At 36.1% G+C, this 22590-nt stretch overlaps 3 protein-coding genes and 1 long non-coding RNA gene across 9 annotated transcripts; 1 reads left to right on the top strand and 3 right to left on the bottom strand.

The window, feature by feature from the left end:
- Positions 1-857: 857 nt before the first annotated feature.
- LOC106445761 (putative plant UBX domain-containing protein 14) lies at positions 858-2798 on the bottom strand. The gene has a single exon (XM_048778058.1). It carries the CDS (start codon positions 2676-2678, stop codon positions 1512-1514), a length of 1167 nt encoding a protein of 388 aa, XP_048634015.1. The 5' UTR covers positions 2679-2798; the 3' UTR covers positions 858-1511.
- Positions 2799-2809: 11 nt separating this feature from the next.
- On the bottom strand, positions 2810-6309 carry LOC106448110 (putative plant UBX domain-containing protein 14). The gene has a single exon (XM_022704027.2). The coding sequence runs from the start codon at positions 5122-5124 to the stop codon at positions 3841-3843; it is 1284 nt and encodes a 427-aa protein (XP_022559748.1). The 5' UTR covers positions 5125-6309; the 3' UTR covers positions 2810-3840.
- A 529-nt stretch (positions 6310-6838) lies between these two features.
- On the bottom strand, positions 6839-9007 carry LOC125608124. Of its 5 annotated transcripts, none has more exons than XR_007339213.1 (5): positions 8744-9007; positions 8233-8344; positions 7960-8117; positions 7754-7838; positions 6839-7672 (listed from the first exon to the last, which is right to left on the bottom strand). It is a non-coding gene; the product is annotated as an uncharacterized LOC125608124 (long non-coding RNA). The 5 variants fall into 5 exon arrangements; XR_007339211.1 differs by having other exon boundaries at positions 8252-8335; positions 8744-9006; XR_007339212.1 differs by having other exon boundaries at positions 8252-8344; positions 8744-9005.
- Positions 9008-15347: 6340 nt separating this feature from the next.
- Positions 15348-15989, top strand: LOC106445756 (polyadenylate-binding protein-interacting protein 2). 2 transcript variants are annotated; one of them, XM_048778056.1, is made up of 2 exons: positions 15348-15628; positions 15690-15989. In XM_048778056.1, the coding sequence occupies exons 1-2, from the start codon at positions 15376-15378 to the stop codon at positions 15851-15853; spliced, it is 417 nt and encodes a 138-aa protein (XP_048634013.1). In that variant the 5' UTR covers positions 15348-15375; the 3' UTR covers positions 15854-15989. The 2 variants fall into 2 exon arrangements, with proteins under 2 accessions (XP_048634013.1, XP_048634014.1); XM_048778057.1 differs by having other exon boundaries at positions 15350-15628; positions 15696-15989.
- The last annotated feature ends 6601 nt before the right edge of the window (positions 15990-22590 follow it).

Here is a 22590-nt window from a genome sequence, read left to right as displayed (position 1 = left end):
ACACATAAAACTAATTAGTTCACATTTATAGTAACACAAAAAGTACATGTACCTCGACAAACAAATAAAAATTAAATACATAAGAATATAAAAATACCAAGAACATAACAAACATATTTTATTTTTCTTCCCTCTTCTTCTTTTATTTATGTCTGCTTTTTTCCTATTAAAAATAAGCATGCTAATTTTATTATAATATATAAATTATATTAATAGAGTATTAACTCTAGAAAAAATCCTGTGAAAATACTTTGATTAATATAATGAAATGGCTTGCTATATAATAAATTAAATGAATTACCAAATAATATAATTTTAAATGACTTACCATATAATAATGTTAATTCATCTGTTTATATTAATAGATGAATTAAATAAATGTTTTCTTGATTAATATACATTTAAATAACTTACCGTATAATTTTTATGTTTTAAAATATAAAAATATTTTAATTATTTCTAAAAGTGATAACGCATATATGATATCACATTGTCATTGGAAAATGATTAAAATTTCTTAGAATTATATATTTGACTGTTTTGCATTCATTTGACACATTTTTATACTATATATATAGTGAATGAGTGAATTTAATTAATATTATTAAGTTTAGATTAATTAGTTTTCTAAAATATATGACTTATTTTATTCACTACTAATATAAACATAATAAAAACTGTTTTTAAAATATCATATGTTATATGTATCTTATCAATTTAAATAATGTAATCTAGATATTTAATTATTTCTATAAACAAATTATGTTAATTCATTTATATTTAAGATGATTAATTGTATGTTTGGAAACATATGTAATTCTATGAATAGTTTCCTTTTAAAAACTTTAATTAAATAAATAAAAAATAAAAACTATCAACCAATCAAATTATAACAATTAAATGGAGAGCTCTTCTACACGTCAACATAAATCACTAAAGTGATTTCTCAATATACTTGAGGATTTGAGCAAAAAAACATTTATTAACATAGATGCGTTTTGTTTGAAAAAACTAAAGACATTGTTTTCAATGTTTGTCTTGAACATGGTGTTAAACTGCTGTTCAAAAAAAAGAACATGGTGTTGAACTATCTACCTTTTGCGTGAACTTGACAGATTCTGATCATGTTGCAAGTTGCAACGCCCATTAATGCTACAGTTCCATGGGGAAATTTCCAAAAAGAGCACGTAATATTTCACAAAGGCTTCTTCTTATCTCTCCTTTTAATTTCGATATGCGAACATTTGGAAGATTTCTAACAAGATTGGCTAAATTATTTAAACACCAAAGTGGTCGATCCTTGTTTAGTTTTGAACGTTATTCAAGACCACTTTCTCCCAGTTGGATCATAGCGTTGTCAGGTTTCTAAAAACGTTTAGATGAAGAGGTCTCATTGACCATGGAAAATCAAATAGCAAAAGAGACAAACTGGAAGTTGAAAGGAACAAATTATTAAAATCAAGATATAAGAGAAAAAAAACACTACGACTTGGGGTCTAAACTCCAAATCTTCACTCCCAAGCAACCAACACCATCGAATTAGCGAGCCCAGATTGTCCGAACGTGGCGTCAGCTCCATAATCAAGAGTCTTTGAAGCACCAGGAATCGCTTGTACTAGCTTAAACGCCTTCTTCTCAGACTCCACCATCTGAGAATAACAGAAAGACCAGAGAAGCTGAATAGGTTCGGTCTTGAGAAACTTCCTCTGCTTTCTTCTCCCATCTGGAAACCGAACACATAGACTGCACACAAGGCTTCGATCACAGTCTCCTTTTGGCTCTTCTGTCAAGACTGGAAACTCAAAACAAGTCTCCTCTTCCTCCTCCTCATGTGTGGGTAAAGTCTTCGTCTCAATCGTTTCGACGACATCATCACAGTTGGTTGACGAACAAGTCTCCGCCCCTGAAGGAGTGACAACATCATCACTAGTCTGGTTGGTTTCATTACATAAAACGGGTTCTTTTCTTGTCAGAGAAGCAATGTGTTCGTGAGGACCAGAGTTAGTATAGTTCATCAAATCGTCGATAAAACTCTGAGCTTCAATCACTCCGCTCCACGACCGCATCTTAAAACCAGTGATGGGATCAATGAGGAGCACCACGGGAAGAGCAGACTCAATCTTGTAGAAAGTAGAGATTTTCTGTCCTTCAGTGGTATCATCATAGACTTGCCATAAGATGATGCTTGACTCGATAGCTTGAGAAACGACTTTGTTCGACCATAAATCTATGTCAAGCGAATGAGAAGCATAGTTTTTCGTGGATTGGAGATTCACTAGCAACCACAGATTCTCTTGGGAAGATGCTGATTTTGCCTCATCGAACGAACCTTCGAAAAGAAACCTCAGAGGAGGTAACCTCGTCGTGTTTGATTCAACGAAAAAGTGATTGATGGCTTCTTCGAGGTTCCAGTTTGCCGTCTCTAAGAACTGTATGACTGTTTCCATTGTTTGACCAACAGCTACCTCGGTGAATGATGAGATTAGATTCTGTTGGTACTCATTGGTTGTTTGAGGAGTCTCATCGAATGTCAGTGAGTCTAACGATTCTGATTCGGAGTCAGAGATCTCTTCAGGAACCGGAGTATCACAGAGAGTATTCCCAGTCGAAGGTAAAGGAATGGGAACTTGTTCTTCTTTTCCTTCTTCATGAGAAGAATCATGTGGAGCATCCATCATCAGCAACTGTTTGTGATAATAATTACGCCAATACTGCTCTGATAAGTTTTGTTAAACTTGAGATTGGAACACCTCTAACCTTTATTGATAACGAAGCCAAATATTTATATTACAAAGAATTAGGTTAAACTCTTAACAGAAAGAGAAAAGGGAATATAAGATTTTTGTAGATCCTAGATAATTATGGAATAGCGTTAAAAAAAGAAGAAGATAATTATGGAATATATATATATATATCGAGGATTTGTTTGGTTTGATTACAGTAAAATCGGATTCTCGTTGGGTTACAGTTTTTGTTCTTTTAATTGGATTATAAAGCAACTAAACCAATCAGATTATAAACAAACTTTTTTTTTGGTGTAATAATGATTGTAAACAAACTTCAGTTCTTGTTTTTTCTCATATATATCTCTGAAGATGTGTGTATATTCTCTCCAACATGATTAGCTATTGTAGTTATCGTCACACACACCATAATAGTGATTTTAAGTTTTTGCCAGAAAACGTGATTTTAGTGTTTGGCGGAAAATGTGATTTTACGTTTTTGTTTGAAAAACACGGTTTTATGATTTTGGGTAAAAAAATGCTATTTTAACTGTTTCAATGGGAATTAAAAATTATGGAACAATTAAAGGAATTTAAAATTAAATTGAAGTTTTTGGACCATCGTCAATTATTGTTCGACCAACAATGTCCAAAATAAAAATGATATGTATGGCAAACCCAATTGCGCGCTGTATGGACCATTTGACAACTTTAATCAAACACCACAGTTGTAATCTATGTTTGAACGTTCATTCATTTTTATCTCCGTTGATCAGAGTGTTGCTGATTTATAGAACAGATTTAGTTGAGGAGCAGAGGTCACAAATGACGCAATGTTAATATAGAAAAAAAAGAGACAATTTGGAGTAAGCTGTGAACTAAAATCAACTTATCATGTTGATGATTAGATAAACGTGAAGAAAATAGGTAATAGCCGTCATTGTCAAACAAGGTCGCTTGAATTAGTAAAACGTTATAACTTTTGACTTGGAGAGTCTGGTTTGCAGGTGTTATCATGTATGGCATTAATCTTCTTTCACCTTGTCATTGTCTCATTCTTTCTATAAATCAATCAAAATTTACATATGAAAATAATTTAATAATAGTAAATGAATCTTCACTCCCAAGTAACCGAGATCATCGAGTTTGCGAGGCCAGATTGGTCGAAAGTTGCGCTAGCTCCATACTCCAGAGTCTTGGAAGCACCAGGGATCGCTTGTACTAGCTTAAACGCCTTCTTCTCGGACCCAACAATCTGAGAATGACAGAAAGACCAGAGAAGCTGAATAGGTTCGGTCTTGAGAAACTTCCTCTGCTTTCTTCTCCCATCTGGAAACCGAACACATAGACTGCACACAAGGCTTTTATCACAGTCTCCCTTTGGCTCTTCTGTTAAATCTGGAAACTCTACACAAGTCTCCTCCTGCTTCACTTCTGCAGACTTTTCAAACTCGGGCCCCCAAGGCAGTGGTAACCCAATGTGACTAATAGTCTGGTTGCGTGAAGAACAAGTCTCCTCCTCCTCCTTTGTTTCTAAAGACTCTGCAAGTTCGGGCATCCCAGTCTGGCTGCTTTCAGAGGAAATCTTCTCTGTCTTCATACGTTTGTTTCTTGTTGAAGAAGCCATGTATTGATGAGGACCATCATCCATGTACTTCATCAAATCCTCCACGAAACCATGAGCTTCAATTGCGCCACTCCAAGAACGCATATTCTGACCAGTGATGGGATCGATGAGAAGCACCACAGGAGGAGCAGATTCGATGCGGTAGAAAGTAGAGACTTTCTTTCCTTCGGTGGTATCATCATAGACTTGAGATAGGATGAAGCTAGACTCAATGGCTTGAGAAACGACTTCGTTAGCCCATAAATCTCGGTTTAGCATGTGAGAAGTAAACTCGGTCGTGGACTGGAGGTTGACTAGCAGCCATAGGTTCTGTCTAGAAGATGTTGATTTCGCCTCTTCAAACGTACCTTGGAAAAGAAGTTTCAGTGGAGCACGGTACAAAGAAGACAACCTCCTCGGCTCTTCTGAGGGTTCTGGTTTGGAATCTGCTCCAACATCAGTGTCCGAATCTTCTGACGGTTCGGATTCCGCGTCCCAGATCTCTTCAGGACATACTTGAACCGGAGTTTGATACATGTAAGAAGAGTCGTAGAGAGTATCCCTAATCGAAGGTAAAGGAGGAGGGATATGTTCTTCTTCTTGATAATCACTCCTATGCAGCTCTGTTGCGTTTTGCTGACGTTGAGGTTGATTCTCTCTGTGAATGAGAAAGAGGTTAATAGCTTCTTCAAGGTTCCAGCTCGTTTCCTTTAGGAATTGTATTGCGGTGTCTTTGGTTTGACCAATAGCAATCTCCATGAATGATGAGATCAGTTTCTGCTGGTCATCTCTCATTGTTTGATGGTTTTTCCCTTAGAGAGAACGTAAAAAGAGTTTTTTTTTTCCTTGGAGAACTAGATAGCGAGAAAGCGTGAAAGAGTTGATTAGATTTCTCTTACGTTTTAGTTCTGTTTATATAGAGACAGAGGATCTCTTTAGGTTTTGTTTCCTTTTTCTTTATCTGATTTGGTCAGCGAAATAGGAAATTCCTTTTCACTATTTTTTTCTTTATAAATATTTTCCCTTTTTGGAGTAACTTTGTAAATTTTCTTAGAATTATTTGAGCCTCTACCCTAGATTTTATTAAGATACTAGTGGTTGGTCCGTGCTTCGCGCGGAATGTTATATATATTTCCCTGAAATATATATATTTTGTGTGTTAATTATGTGTTTATTTTTATAGTTGTTGTGAGACCATGTCTTATTACAGACTTATTTTGTATGCTCTGTTATCGGCAGTGAATTTTGTGTTCTCGTCAACTTATTGGGTAGAATTGTTGTTATGTACACTAACCTTTTATCCATTTTTTGATGCTAATATTATTTTTCTGATCATTCTTATTTTTCAGTAAGTACCCACTGTCATGATATTAGTACCTTGAATCTAGAACTTGAATTTGAAATTTTGGATGCATATATTTCTTATATGTAACTCACACTTGTGTTATAATTAGAAGTTAGATATATATGTTACTATGTTAGTCAATCCTTTTTTTAATTTAACTTTTAATATATATATATATGTAACTCTCATGATATTTGTGCATTTTGTTTCTCTGTTAAATTTACAGAAAAAATTATATAAACTAATATTCAATAAATTAATAAACAATATAAATTAATAAATCTTGTCTCGAATGGGCCGGTTCAAAATATGACAAAAATCGATAAAAAAATAATATAATATTTTTTTAGAAACTCTTATGTAAATATATGGTCCCATTAAAGTCATAAATTAATAATATGTCTATATATATTTTATATAAGTACAAACTAAATATTATATTGTTGGTTTTATACTCACAATGAAAATACCTCTATTTCTTTTAACATTTAATGTATTTGACAATATTTAGTAAAATTATCTCAAAAACCACTTTTATATTCTATAAAACATAAAAAATGTACACCAAAATATAATAAAACAATATTAAATTCAAATTTCTAAAATTTGATTAATGTATATACGGTACAATTAAATATTTTCTTATTTATATATAAAATATTCAAAAATCTCAAAAAAGAAATTATTGTAAATTCATAACTCTATAAATTGATAAAATATTATAGTCCCAAAATTATTAATTTATAGAGTTTTTACTGTTTATAGTTTCAGATGTGAAAAAATAATTTAAATATTATATTTTAAAAAATGTTATCTGGTTTTCATTTCGGGTTTACAATATAATAAATTATTTTATATAGTATTTGATAAATTGGAGTAAAATATTTTAATAAATTATAAATATTTTGCTTGAAATAGCATTATATATTTTGTTAAAGCATCTAATTTAAATTTATTTATTTCACCTGTAGAGAATGTAAATAACTTTCATCACATATAAATATATATTTCAAAAATATATAAATATTTTGAATATTTAAACATTTTAATTTTTGATGATGAATAAAATTGACTTACTAATCTTTAAATCTTGAAGCTAATATTATTTTGAATGTTTAAATTTATTTGCTATTTAATATGTTAGTTTATCTTTTATATATAAAAAATCTGTAAAAGATTTCAGTATGAAATGTTTAGGTACCAAATAACACACATGTAAATGTATTGTGTAGGTACTACGTATTCTATATTTTTCAAGTCGGACGATTCATCTTTGGCTTCTTTTCTTTCTGATACATACTTAATATTTATCTCCCATGTGATAATAACCATCGAAGAATGTACAAAAGGTGTCATCTTAAAGCTATTTGGCTCAAAGGCTCAATCAAATATTTTCCATGAAGAACTTGAGAATGTCTTTCACAGCATCTTGGGGTTTGACTTCACCAGGGAGAATGCCTTCTACAATACACCAATAATGAGCATCATCTTGTTGACTTCTTGATTATCCGGGAACACAGCAAAGCTTAGGAGACAGATCTTGCTGTCAGTACTAAGCTCCATGAACTTGTCTCTAGTCTGTAAACCTTGAGTTCTTTTGAGATCTTTTTCATGAACATGGATAGCTGGTAAGGATTTGATACATTTTTCGTTATCCACTTCACCATCCTCAGAATGTAAACCCTCCTGGTTTTCTGCATTTATTGAGAACCACAAAAACTTGACACATTTAAAGATCTTGTTGACATCCTCCAAGTCTTTCTTAATACCTTTGGTCAATTGGGTTTTGGTGGATCCCTTTTCCACTTTTTGAATCAGTTTGTAAAGTGGAACGGGAAGAATGCTGCTCTATACTTCCTTACTTGTGCTGGCTGAGACTGAGATCTTGCTTGCACTGGCTGGGTGGAAAGATTGTATGCAGAGTTTCCATGATTACAGAGATCTGTTTGATTGATTTTGCTGGATCAAGATCATCTCCTGCCTTTGAATCCTCTGCCCCTAAGATCAAGATCATAAACAGCTATAAAATCTCTCTGATTTAAAAAAAAAATAGTTTCTCAATCTCTGCTCATCTCCTACCTTTGAATCCTCTGCCCTTTTCTTTGATGTTCTTCTTGTAGTCAACCGTACACTTTTTAGCCTTAGCAACATAAGGTGTCTTCTTCTGAATTATTGTGAAATGCAAGTATTAGATATAGTTTAAGAACATCTCAACTTAGATAATAGCACAATTATAAGTATGTGTTGAAAGAACGTCTAGCATTGTCTCCAGTAGATTTTCTAACCTGTTTTTCATTCGAATTCAACGTCAGTGTGCCTTTCAAGATCAAGAGGCTAAGTTACAAAAAAACCTCCAGCCATCAGCAGTATATTTGTTCCGTAGGATGTTCTTCTTGAAAGTCTAGGGGAAGTACTCCCTTGGAATCACAAAAAGTCTACTCTTCTAACCTTCAGTAAATTTCACATTAGCCAGATGAAAAAGTTTTGAACAGCCAAAAAGTTTAATCCTTGCAAGATAATGAACACATTAAATTGAAGAATCAGTAGGAAATGAGTACATGAAAATGAAGAAGGCACCTGTTTGGACTTTCTGTTTAGATTGGATCCTTTGCATACGCTTTGCTACGTCCTGTCCTGCTGAACTCGTGGGCTTCTGATCACCTAAAGAGACTGATATGAAACATCGAAAGGAAGTTCTAATTTAGCCAGATACAGATTAAAGTCACAAACATAAGCAGAGAGGCCTATGAGGATGTTAATAATGGAAACAATTATTCCGTTCAAAAATCAACATGTGACCAACAAATATCAACCAAAACGTAAGGCAAACACGTAGTGAATAGGAATTAGAGATATAATCAGGTAATTATATCTAAGGTAGAAAACGATTTTGATGAAGATCGCTGCGTTCGTAGAGATACAGAGGAGAGAGGAAAAGAAGGTGTTAAATCTAGTGTAAATTAATCGAAAAAATAGTCAAAAGGTAAATTAACCATTTACTGGGATTTTTGAAAGCTTATGATTGTGATTGAGAGAATGAACTAATGAAATTTACTGGATATGACTTACCTTATATTCTGAGAAAGGAAGTAAAATGGGATGCATTCAATGATAGATTGTGTGAGGTGCGGAGAACAATTGTAAATGAATCCGTTGAAGACGACGCTTTGATTCAGACGAACTCCGTAACGTTGAAAGATTTTTTTTGCAGGCTAGATGAACAGATGAAAACTTAGGTGTCGAGAAGTTTTTGTGGTGACGGCGGACTCTTCAGGAGAAGGCAGGACCTGTAAAGAAGTGATCCATAGTTCCATACACAAATTACGAAACCCACTAAGAAATCCACCAGAAACAAAACAGAAATAAAATTCGATAGCCTAGTGCCACGTGTCGCAAAATAGAGCATGGTGTACTGAGGTGGAGGCATGAGGAGACTTTCCATTCAACTTTATTAATATAGATATTGAAATCTATACCCTATTTGAGATCAATGACAATTTTTTTCTTTTTTGGGTGTAATGACAATTTTTTTTAAATAATAATAACTAAAAAGAATTTCATATATGTTTTAGTAGTACTTCGGTAATTAAAGAAGGAAGAAAATAAAAATCAAATTTAGAGACGGTGACAAAAGGCGATAATAAAACGGTTTCCATTTTTTCAATTTCTCGCCACTATCTGGGTGGTTCATGATGATTTTGATAACAAAGGTTTACACAGAAACCGGCCACAATGTTGTATATCTCCACATTATTTGCAAGAGAAATCGTGATGAAATGGTCTTGAGGTTGTTCGCTTGGTTGAGTGTATATATACCGAGGAAAGAAAGGTTGGATTTTTATCGATACCTTTCAACTCTTTTATCCCTTATACTGTCTCTAGAGATCTATCATTTTTCTGGACTCGATGGCTGATAATATTCGGAGAGCATTACAAGACATAAACCTCGGTGCTGGCGATGCTCCTTTTGTGTTGCCACCGGCAGTGGTCCGTCAAGCGGAAAAAGAGAAAATATTTATTCTGATTAGGCATCTAGTGATGCCACACAAACAAAACCTACGAGCAATCGTTACATCGATGCAAAGGAATTGGGGGGTTTCAAAGTTTGGTTCGAGACAGAGTTATTGAAGGCAAATGATTTCAGTTCGTGTTCCCGTCTGAGGAAGCTATGGACACAGTATCAGAAGGGGGCCTTACGCATTTTCGGACCATATGCTTGTACTCCAGAGATGGACTTCATTTATGGATATGGAAATGCTAAATTTCATTCCATTTTGTATCCAAATAAGAGGAAACCCACTCCAACTCATGAACATAGATGTTATTATTCACATTGTTTGCGCTCTAGGAGAGTACATTCAAATGGATTATAACGAGGAGGTTGGTAGCCGTTTGGAGTTTGTCAGGATACAATTGAACTGGAATGTCAATCACCCTCTCAGGATTCAAAGGAATTTCCAATTTTCTCCACGTGTTAACACCTTTATGAGACTCCAGTACGAGCGTCTTCGCGGATTCTGTGAGACGTGCGGTATGACAACATATGACTCTGGAGCCTGCGTAATAAAAGGTGAAGTAGGAAATGATGATGAAGACAATGACAGCGGGGAAGATGATGCTAACATGGAGATCATCCCAAATCATGACAAATGGTAATGGGAACGCAATGAATTTCGCTTATGCTGAGAAGGGTGAAACAAGTGGGGTTAACAGTGCAAAGTGCAAGAAGAATAGGGCAGAGCCTTACAAAAAGAGTAATAGAGATGGAACAAACACGTCTGAGTCTGACACGGTGAGAGGCGTGGTGGGTCCAGTATCACCTCTTCCACCATGAGGACAGGGAACTGTCGAGGATTAGGCACATACTCGACGGTTCGACGCCTGAAGGAGATAAACCACAAATATCTCCTGGACATTCTTTGTTTATCAGAAACAAAGCAATAAGAGGATTATGTGTGTGATGTAGGAGCTCAGATTTGTCTGTTCATTAATTGTACCACCTATAGGTGTAGGAGGTGGATTAATTGTCTTATTTAAGCAGTATCTACAGTTAAGTATGTTTAGTCAATCAGCTCATCCCATCGATTGTAATGTTGGTTTTAATGGAATGCCTTTCAACTTTTCCTTTGTTTATGGACACCCTAATCCGTCTTTAAGACATCATACATGGGAAAAATTAGTACGCCTGAGTTTAACCAGAAGACAACAGCCTTGGTTTATTTTGGGAGACTTTAATGAAATCCTTAGAACCATGATAAAGATGGTGTGTGTTTACGATGAGAGGTTTTTTTTTAGGAGTTCAGATAAATGATGAGAATATGTGAATTTACTGGTCTTCATTCAGTGGGTAATCGTCTATCTGGGTGGGACAGAGAGGCACACATTTAGTTCAGTGTGCTCTAGATCGTACTATGGCTAATAACAGATGGTTGAGTTGTTTCATGCTACTGATTTTTTTTTTGAGATAGGTGAGTCTGATCATCGGCCATTTGTGACCTTTATTGCTTCAGGCAGAGAGGAACCTCCCAAGAGCTTTCTATCTGATAGTCGTATGATAAATAAATAAGCTTTTAATGAGTCAGTTCGTAGAGGATGGAGAGGAGCATGACATAGTTAAACTATGCAGCTACCACTAGTCCAGAGGCTCCGTAGATGCAACCATCACATATCTAGATGGAAAAAGATATAATTGAAATAATGCTGAAGAAAGAATTGACACTTTGAGAGCGATGCTGGATAAAGCGGTTACTTATGCTGTTATACCTCAGAAACGAAAGACAGAACTTAAGGATGAATTAAATCAAGCTTATAAATAGATGAAGAGATATACTGAAAACAGAATAAATTGGTTGAGATCCGGAGACCGTAATACATGGTATTTTCATGCTGTAACAAAGGAAAAGAGAATCAAAAACACTATTAACTCTATTCAGGATGAACAAGGTGTTATCCACAGAGGACGTAAAGAGCTATCGAAAGTGGCTGTTAACTATTTTCAAGATCTATATGCTTCAAATGGGACTGATCCAGCAATGTATGTGAAAGTATTTCAGAATTTCCACTAGAAGGTTACACCAGAGATGAATCATGATCTAACAAGAATGGTCACATAAGAAGAATTCCGCATGGCAGTAATGGATATAGGGGCACATCCAGCCCCAAGACCAGCCGCTATTACTGCAGTCTTTTATCACACCTATTGAGAGAATGTAAAAGATGATGTAATGAAGGAGATTTCTGTTTTCTTTGAAACAGGACAACTAGACCAGCAACTCTGTCATACCAATCTATGCCTTATACCGAAGGTTTATCCCCCCAATGGTAAGAAGAAATTTAGACCCATCGCACTATGTAATGTGTCTTATAAGATCATTACAAAAGTCCTGGTTAACCGGTTGAAGAAACATTTGGGTAATATCTTCTCAGAGAATCAAAACGCCTTATCCCTGGAAGAATGATTTCAGAAAATATTGTCGTAGCTCATGAAGTTTTCCACAGCCTGAAAGTTAGAAAAGACAAGCTACATCGTACAGGTCTCTTACGGGAGTGAAAATATCCAACAATGCACATGCAGTCAACTATCTCCTCTTTACAGATTGTTTTTTTTTCTCATATTTGACACAAGATATACCTTTGAGTTAGTTTTCCAATGCCACCGGTTTGACGGTTAAATCTAAAGTTATCCTCGTTTTACTGAAGAGTGGTATGCCTGACTCGTGAGAGGAAGTTATCTAAGGTATGAAGGAGTGTTGATCGATACTAATACCTTGGTGTAAAAAGAAACTGATGCGAGAAGATGGGCCGAGCCTATTTCAAGAAAGACGTGGAACGAGAAGTCACCACAAATTACAAATTACCTATGGCCGACTTGATACCTAGTTCTTATAGTTTGCTAAGCCATTATTGACGGCTAGGTTTTATTCTATTGTTTTACTTTAGGTTTTCTCTTAGGTTAGGAGAGAAGGGAGGAACTCCTTCAAAGTCCTCTTGGAACTCCATTGGTTTTTTATTGATTTATCATATTCTATCTATTCTTTCTTTGATTATGTCTTCTCTAATCATGTCTGAGTAGATCCATTGTTAGATTTGAGATTTTTTTAGGGTTTTGAATGAACTTGAAATTTAGAATTGCTAGGGTGATTTGTTAGGATCCTTGACATAATGAATCTTACTGTTGCATTCTAGAGTAATTATCTAGAATCCTGAACTTAGGTTATTGACAGTTGCGAGAGTAGGTACATTACCTGATAATAATTCTGCTGAGCTAGGTTGTTAGGCACAGTGACACACTGGTTGAGTTAACCAAGTGAACTTATCGATCTGGACGATAAAGCCTGTTTAAAAAATGTATTGATCGAAACTCCATAAGTGTACCGATCGATACTCATTCCATATTAAATACCTATTAGTATGAATAATTTAAACATGTAGACTCAATGCGAGAGTTGGATATCTTACTATTGCATTCGAGTTCTAGGATCAACCCCTTAGCATTTATAGATTTGAGTTCTGATAACCTGAATGAAATCCTAAGTCTAACACCTTATCCCATCTGTTAACTCATCTATTTATCTATTGCTCTTTTATTTACTGTTTTGTTTATTGTTTTATATATTTTAACCTAGCTAAATCTGAAATTCAAGTCTATTGTGTGAAATAGCAAGTATCCGTGAATACAATCGCTGTGCACTGCAACTGATCTCTTATCTGAGAGAGAGTTACTCTAGATTAATTTTAGCATATCAAAGTGAGGATGATTTCAAAGAAAAGGTGGCAGCTGAAGAGATGTGGTTGACATAGCTGATGGTGGCGGTAGTTATGGAATATACTGTGGTGGTAGTTGGTAATAAAAGAAGAATGTGTTTATCGCCTATAAACCGGATAGTATGAGTATCATAGTATATAATGTAATAATAATGGTTGTATTTTATTTTTTGTTAGATAGTTAAATATAATTTCTTTTGTGTTATGCAATCTAATTTCCCATTTTATATCTCAGCCTTTTCTCCGTTTACATGAAAAATATTTATAGGGTATCATATTACCCAAATACATGGTATAATGGCTCTAGAGCATGTATGTATAGATAGCTAATTTTCCTTCGTTTGTTTTGCGTATGATGAGATAACAACCTTGAATTTTAAACCAATATTTTTTTTATAATTCTAAAATAAAGAAAAGGATATTTCTGTAAATATTTAGGATATCTCAAACCGTAATATTAAATTTTGTGTTTTGTTGTTAAACTTTGTTATTCATATCCAATCATCACATCAAGTACTACACCAAAACAATATTACTAGCTTTTTCTTTTTAGTAATTTAATACATTAATTATTTATAATTGGCTAACTATATTTATCACTTATGTTTTTTTGTACTTATTTATTTATTAAAATATAGTAAATTTATTTTTCTGTTAATTATTTTAGTTAAGTTGTATACTTATTTATTTATTTATTTAAAATATTAATCATAATTAAAATATTATACATTTAAAATGAAAAGCATTATTATTTTGATACAATTTAATATAATCAATAACATTCATTTGATTATATTACTAATTAAAAATAGAAATATAGTAATAGTTCACTTTTTAGAAAATACAAATAAAAATACAAAATATTATGATGTATTCACAACTACAGTAGAACCTCTATAAATTAATACTCGATAAATTAATAATCTTTATAAATTAATAAATTTCACCGGTCCCAACTTGGAATGGTTCAGAATTTGACACAAATCGATAAAATAATAAGATAATAACATGTTAGAAAATTCTATGTAAATATATGGTCCCATTAAAATTATAAATTAATAATTTCTATATATACATATTTTATATAAGTAAGATCTTACTATTATATTTTTGTTTTTTATTCACAATAGAATTATCTTTATATTTTCTTAACACTTAATAAATGTTTGATGAGATTTTGTAAGATTATATCTAAAACCACATTTAAGTTCTATGTGATATATATTATATAAACCAAATAATATAATAAAATTAATATAAATGTGAAATTTCAAAAATAACAATTAATGTATATACACTAAAATTAAATATTTTTCTTATCTTAGAATAAATATATCTTAAAATAAGAAATCTAAATAACGAAATTTTTGTAAAATAATATCTCTATAAATTAATACAATTTCAAAGTCCCAACATTATTAATTTATAGAGGTTCTATTGTATATGTTAAAATGAATTAATAAAATAATGTATTTATAACTACAAAAAAATAAAAATAAATATTATTTTAATATTTGGTATAAATGATACTACCCCTGGGACTTATTATCCGAGATCCAGATTCGATCCGAGATCCGCTCTGAAAATAGGATATATGGGGTGTCCAGATCTGAATCCGGATAGTAAAATCTTGGATCCGTCCAAACCGAATATGGATATTTGAATTTTTAGATCTTGATATCCGGATCCGTATTTTTAAAACACATTAAATTTTTAAATTTCATTAATATTTATATTTGATATATTAATATTTATACATGAATTAATCTTGTAATCTTATATTTTAGTTTTTACAATAGTATAGACATATACAAACATATTTATAAATATTTAGTTAATCTATTACACATGCCGGTTGCTCATACCGGTTTACCGTCTACTAGTTTCTTTAAAAAGGGTGCCAAAGCTTTTCCTAATCAGAAGACTTGGGTGTAAAAATGTCGACGGTGGTAGATCGGAGTGTATCGACGCTGAACCCAAACGCGCCGGCGTTCGATCCGGTGGGATTCCGTGAGGTAGAGGATTTCTCTCCCAAGTGGTGGGAGCTGGTGACAACATCCAAGTGGTTCCGTGACTTCTGGCTCAGTGCCAACTCGGAGGAGTATGAGTTCGGCGATATGGAGGACGAGTTCGAGGAGCTAATCATGACGTCATCCGGTGAGAATGAGATGGGTGGATCTTCAGTGAGAGGTAACGAAAAAAAAAAACACATTAAAACACGTTTAGTTTCTTACAATTACTTCTCTGGCAGAATCAGATGTTGGGAGGTACTTGAAGGCGCTTCTGAGCATGGCGGAGTCTACGAAAGGGAAGCTTTACAGATCTAATGTGTCTTGTTCTGCCAAGTATAACCAGAAGAGGATGAACCCGAACTTCTACTGTCGCCGGAACCATCACATCTATCAGCCTCGTTGAAAAGGTTGCAGCAGCGTCTGGAGAAAGCAATAAAAGCTCATCTTTTAATCTTTTGTCTTTTCATGAATGAGAAACTCATCTTTGCTTCTTGTTCTGTACTACTTTTTCCTCTGATTATGTGAATATTCTTCTGTTATGTGCTTTGCGTTTATCAAAAAAATTCGCATAGACTTGTTATATAAGCAATAAACCAAGTTCGGAAATTGAACATCCAATCCAAGTACATATATAGTGGTTCGGTTCTGTTCAGTTTTGACTCTCAAGCATTTGTTTATGAGACTAGTAGAGCTCCGGATCAATTGTACTCAGGGTCATTGTAACGATCTAATTTCGGTCTCGGAACTCGTTAGCCGTCTAAAGCCCAAGCAATACATTAAGGTCCAAAATATTTGTCTATAAATATTTTATTTTCACATTGTTTTTTTTCAGTATAAAAAAAAATCAGAAAGTTAGAGAAAAAAAAAATAGAAAGAGTTCTATGGAGAGAGAAATGAAGAAAAGTGAAATCTTTGCGAAATTTGAGCCATAGCCGAAGCTCATCACGACCACCGCACGCCAAGACTTCGCCAAGGTTGTCACCACCGTTCGCCACAGCTGAGAATCGCCAGAAACCGCCACCTCTGAAGCTTTGTTTTCGTCTGTTCAGTAAATCGGCCATATCTTCTTAACCGTTGAAAATCTCGCGCATGCAAAGCCACCATCGTGTTCCTTTCGTCGAGACGAAGCCATAGCCACCAACCACGACGCACTCGGAGTCCGTATGAAGTCGCTAGAACCTCCGGAAGTTTCGCCTCTGCGTGCGAGTTACAAGCACCACCGCCGGAAATCGTCGCTACCATTTTCGCCACCGTCCTCCACTGCCGGACCACCGCTGGAACACCGCCGGACCACCGCCGGAACTTTCCGGACCACCGCCAGAACTCTGCCGGACCGCCGTGACTCGCCGTCGCCGGCCGCCTTAACTCGCCGGTGACTCACTTTGGAATCTATTTGAGCATCTGGAGTTCATAGATACCACGTCTTCTTGTTGCTAAGGTGAGAGCTACTCCGTTAAATTCCGAGCTAGTTTAGTACTGCCATTATGGAAAGTTTAGTTTCGAAACATGATCCGTCTCTGTGAATCGAATCTGTTTGAGAGTCTTGGTTGAGAGTCTTGGTTGTTCATTATTGATATTGATTGTTAAATCGGAAATAGGATAATAGAGGATTCAACGGTTGATTAAAATGATTGATGTTAAGAACTGTTAATTATATATATGTATATATGTTAGTCCATGTGTTGAGATTGTGGGGTGCAGAGGTGATTGCACTAGGCCGCAGGATTTGCGGGGTACGGAGACGTTTGTACTAGGCCGCATGTTTGAGAGATCGCGGGTTACAGAGATATCTGTACTAGGCAGTGTGTTTAGCGGGGTACAGAGACGTTTGTACTAGGCCGCCTGTTTGAGAGATCGCGGGGTACATAGATATCTGTATTAGGCCGTGTGTTTAGCGGGGTACAGAGACGTTTGTACTAGGCCGCTTGTTTGTGAATATTGCGGGGCTACAGAGTGGACTATTGTACTAGCTACGCCTGTAGAGTTATATATATATATATATATATATATATACTATATCCATATGAGGAAATGCGGTATGCTATCATCGCATTGGTTGTAGCATGTCTAGTCCACTAGACATATATTGATTGTTCTGTGTGGTGTTATAGGCACTGTGTTTGTTTCATGCTAGAGCTAGCCCTACATAGCTGTAGTGCTATGAACTGAGTCAGTGGTTTGCGGTTTAGCATCACATACCTCACTGGGCAACTCCCCTGTTGTTCACCCCTCGTCCCCCCCCCCTTTCAAATGAGACTGTTGACCAGGAGTGATTACATCGGCTTTGTGCTTTGGGTGTTATTACGTTTTCAGGCCTTTGGGCTTCCGACGTTTCCGCTTATTTATATATTTCAGACCTTCGACTTTATGTTGTCTCTATATATTTCATATGTTTATTTTATTTATTGGATTTCCAGCATGTACGTTGACTTTCAAATATTTATAAATGGAGATTTCAGAAATTATTATTTATCGTATTATTTTTATTATTATTTCAAAGTGACGGGTGTCACAATTTTGGTATCAGAACTATTTATTTATCGTAATATTTTATTATGTAAATCGGGGTGTCACAATTTTGGTATCAGAGTGAGGTTTCGTCCCGGCTCTGACCCGGGATGGCGATTTGTTGGATGTGGTTTCAACTCGGTTTTAATTCGGTTTAATCAGTTTTAAAAGATTTTTGAATCTGGGAATTTGGGAGTTTTAAAAGAAAAAAAATACAGCACCTCTCCGTTCAGTGACTTCTAATCCAATTGTCTTTTTATTGACGATGATTTTACTCATCGTCATCCGTTCTCTAGCTAACATGATTTCAGCGAGATGTTCGACAGATGGATGATGATGTCACAGTTTGACAGATTGCTCAGGTGTGTATCAGTTTCGTCAGCCGTGTTCGGAGATTGTCCGCATGTGGATGTGTGACGTTGTTGCAACCACCCAAACTTCAAGCCATCGCTCCACGAGTTTTTGTTACTGAAGATTATGTGGTGTGAGATGTGAGCCATGAGTTGGCATGTGTTATTCGTGTGTATGAGTATATGTACTGCCTTGGAGGCATGGTTATTTTGTAAACTCGTGGGGATCACTTTTGGATTTGGGGTGCAGCAGCTTGCGTTGTGTTGTTATTGGAGTTACGCTTGGTATGTTTGCCAGTTTTTGGCATTGTTGACCGTGTCAGAGATGTGTCAGTTTGGATAGCTGACATAGGATATTGTGAGCTATTTATATTCATCGTAGTGTACCAGTTATGCTTGGAAGGACGATTGGTTCAGAGACTCGTCAGAGATGGAGCTATGTTTTTTTTACGATGTCATCCTTAAGATGGATTGACTACATGACCTCGAGAAGTTTTGGATTGCCTGAGGTAAAGAGTTCCTATTGCTGGAGCATATGGAAGTTTTTATTGTATACATGCTACATGCAGAGGAGTTATTGGATATGGGGAGTAAATGGATTTTTGGTGATCATTTTGAGGGTAAAGATGAGTTGCGGGATCTTAAGTTATCTCAGTGTATGGAGATGTATTTGTGGCATTTGGAACGGCCACCACCAGTCACATGAGACGCTCTTGCGATTGAGTTGGAACCATGGACAGCACCGGTTTAACAAGCTTCATACCGTTTAGTGCCAGCAGAGATGGCCGAGCTGAAAGAGCATATTGAAAATTCATCAGACAAGGGTTTTATCAGACCAAGCTTTGTATCGACTACATAGACTTGAACATGGTAACCATCATATTGACGAATTTCTTGATTAGCTGCATGGAGGATCATGGTTCTCGAAGGTTGTCTTGGCATCAGGATACCATCAGATTGTTATAGCTAAGGAGTATGTACGGAATGTGGATTTTTGTATGCATCATGGATATTATTTGTTGAAATGATATCATTTAGGTCGATGAAAGCACATATAGTATTTGTGGAGCTTATTAATAAATTATTTTGCGAGCACTTGGATAAGTTGAGCATGTTGAGCATCGTCGCACTCTAATTTATTTTTGGAGCAGAGGAGCATGATGAGCATGATGAGCATTGGCGGATTGGATATTGATGCATAAGGATCAAGGTCATTTGTATATGCATCGCGTCAGTTGAGACCTTACAAGACCCACTACCTTATTCATGATTCGGAGTGGCTGCAGGGGTATTTGCGTTATGATTTTAGAAATCGTAATTATACGGGAAGGAAATTCAAATTCTCTGGGATCATTAGAATCTGAAATTTATCTTCATTCATTAAAACTTGTACTTGGACAGTGCAATTGGATTGAGTTTGTAGCAGGCTACAGTTTGGATATCGCATGCCATCTGGTAAGGACAACCAGGTGACAAATATCTTGGGTAGGCATATGAGCAACGTATCTGGAACTAAGGAGGTTTAGGAGTTTACTGGGACAGTTGCTAGTCTCAGATTGTGTGTCGTTATTGTCAAGGGAAAGACATATGACCTTTAGGTTTGGAGCATGCAGATTTGCTATGCGGGATACGCCAAGCGCAGGTTAGTGTTCTGGTTTTGGCTGAGTAGATCGAGATTGGGAGTATTGGATATCATACAGCTTTGAGCAGGATGTACCTATATCGAAACTGAGTTTGTGTGTTGGACGATAAACTGTTAAGAAAAGGGATCTTATAGCAAACACATCACTCGTGTTTCTCTACCCATCGGGAACACCAAGGAGCACAAAGATATAGAGGCCTAAGTAAGAAAAAGATTATAGCTACATTGTGTCGCGGATTTATGCAGCTAAGCGCCACAAGGATTTGGAGTTACATATGGGCGATCTAGTATACCTGAAAATAAGGACATTTAAGGGATAACCTAAGACTCATAAGCTAAAGCAACTTAAACCGAGGTACAAGAGATTGTATCCTTTGGTGGAGAGGATTGGAGCAGTTTCTTACATATTGGATTTATTAGCAGTACATCAGATTCCCACGACGTGTATTCACCTTGTCAGCTAGTGGAGATTTTGGATCATCAAGTGAAAGTAATTCAGGGAGTTTGTCTGAGTTCGTTGGGAAAACGATAAGATCCAGGAGGAGACCTGAGAGGCCGAGTGAGGATTAGTATTCGGGGTTTTGTTACGAAGACATTGGACATGTCAGCTTATGACTTGAATTCGGGGACGAATTTTTTGTAAGTGGGGGAGAATTACAACGATCTGATTTCGGTCTCGGAACTCGTTAGCCGGCTAAGGTCCAAGCAATACATCAAGGCCCAAAATGTTTGTCTATAAATACCCCATCTTCACATTGTTTTCTCCACCTGTATCAAAAAAAAATTAGAAAGTTAGAGGAAAAAGAAAATAGAGAGAGTTCTATGAAGAGAGAAATGGAGAAAGGTGAAATCCTTGTGGAAGTTGAGCCATGGCCGGAGCTCATCACGACCACCGCAAGCCGAGACTTCGCCAAGGTTGTCACCACCGTTCGCCACAGCTGAGAATTGCCAGAAACCGCCACCTCTTAAGCTTTGTTTTCGTCCGTTCAGTAAATCGGCCATATCTCCTTAACCGTTGAGAATCTTGCGCATGCAAAGGCACCATCGTGTTCCTTTCGTCGAGACGAAGCCACAGCCACCGACCACGATGCAATCGGAGTCCGTATGAAGTCGCTAGAGCTTTCGGAAGTTTTGCCTCTGCGCGCGCGTGAGTTACACGCGCAGCCGCCGAAAATCCTCGCCACCGTTTTCGCCACCTTCCTCCACTGCCGGACCACCGCTGGAACACCGCCGGACCACCGCCGGAACTTTTCTGGACCGCCGTGACTCGCTGTCGCCGGCCGCCTTAACTCGCCGGTGACTCAATTTGGAGTCTATTTGAGCATCTGGAGTTCATAGATACCACGTCTTCTTGTTGTTAAGGTGAGGGCTACTCCGTTAAATCCCGAGCTAGTTTAGTACTGCCATTATGGAAAGTTTAGTTTCGAAACATGATCCGTCTCTGTGAATCGAATCTGTTTGAGAGTCTTGGTTGTTCATTATTGATATTGATTGTTAAACCGGAAATAGGATAATAGAGGATTCAACGGTTGATTGAAATGATTGATGTTAAGAACTGTTAATTATATATATGTATATATGTTAGTCCATGTGTTGAGATTGTGGGGTGCAGAGGTGATTGCACTAGGCCGCAGGATTTGCGGGGTACGGAGACATTTGTACTAGGCCGCATGTTTGAGAGATCGCGGGTTACAGAGATATCTGTACTAGGCAGTGTGTTTAGCGGGGTACAGAGACGTTTGTACTAGGCCGCCTGTTTGAGAGATCGCGGGATACAGAGATATCTGTACTAGGCCGTGTGTTTAGCGGGGTACAGAGACGTTTGTACTAGGCCGCTTGTTTGTGAATATTGCGGGGGTACAGAGTGGACTACTGTACTAGCTACGTCTGTAGAGTTATATATATATATACTATATCTTTATGAGGAAATGCGGTATGCTATCATCGCATTGGTTGTAGCATGTCTAGTCCACTAGACATATATTGATTGTTCTGTGTGGTGTTATAGGTACTGTGTTTGTTTCATGCTAGAGCTAGGCCTACATAGTTGTACTGCTATGAACTGAGTCAGTGGTTTGCGGTTTAGCATCCCATACTTCACTGGGTAACTCCCATGTTGCTCACCCTTCGTTCCTCCCTCCCTTTCAGGTGAGACTGTTGACTAGGAGTGATTACATCGGCTTGGTGCTTTGGGTGTTATATATTGAGCTTTCAGACTTTTGGGCTTCCGACGTTTCCGCTTATTTATATATTTCAGACCTTCGGTTTTATGTTGTCTCTATATATTTCATACATTTATTTTATTTATTGGATTTCCAACGTATACTTTAACCTTCAAATATTTATAAATAGAAATTTCAAAAATTATTATTTTTCATATTATTTTTGTTATTATTTTAAAGTGACGGGTGTCACAGTCATTTTCTAGAAAACTTGTCTTCTTGGTTGTTTTTATTTAATATAGGAAACAAAGAGTCTTTCTTGCATTATATTAAACGAATCTTTTTGCCCAAAAGAACCCTGCCCTAGTTTCGGCATGAACTTGTCAGTTGGCCAATATTTACACAAGTAGCTTTCACTGGTGGTAAAAGTATCCAATGCACAAGTGAGTGTCTCTTGCACCAGCATGGTAGCTTCTCA

Source organism: Brassica napus, chromosome A4 (genome assembly GCF_020379485.1).
Source record: "Brassica napus cultivar Da-Ae chromosome A4, Da-Ae, whole genome shotgun sequence".
In the NCBI taxonomy this organism is placed as follows: Eukaryota; Viridiplantae; Streptophyta; class Magnoliopsida; order Brassicales; family Brassicaceae; genus Brassica; species Brassica napus.
Note: the sequence above shows the minus strand (reverse complement) of the source record. Positions and strands in the feature narration are given on the sequence as shown.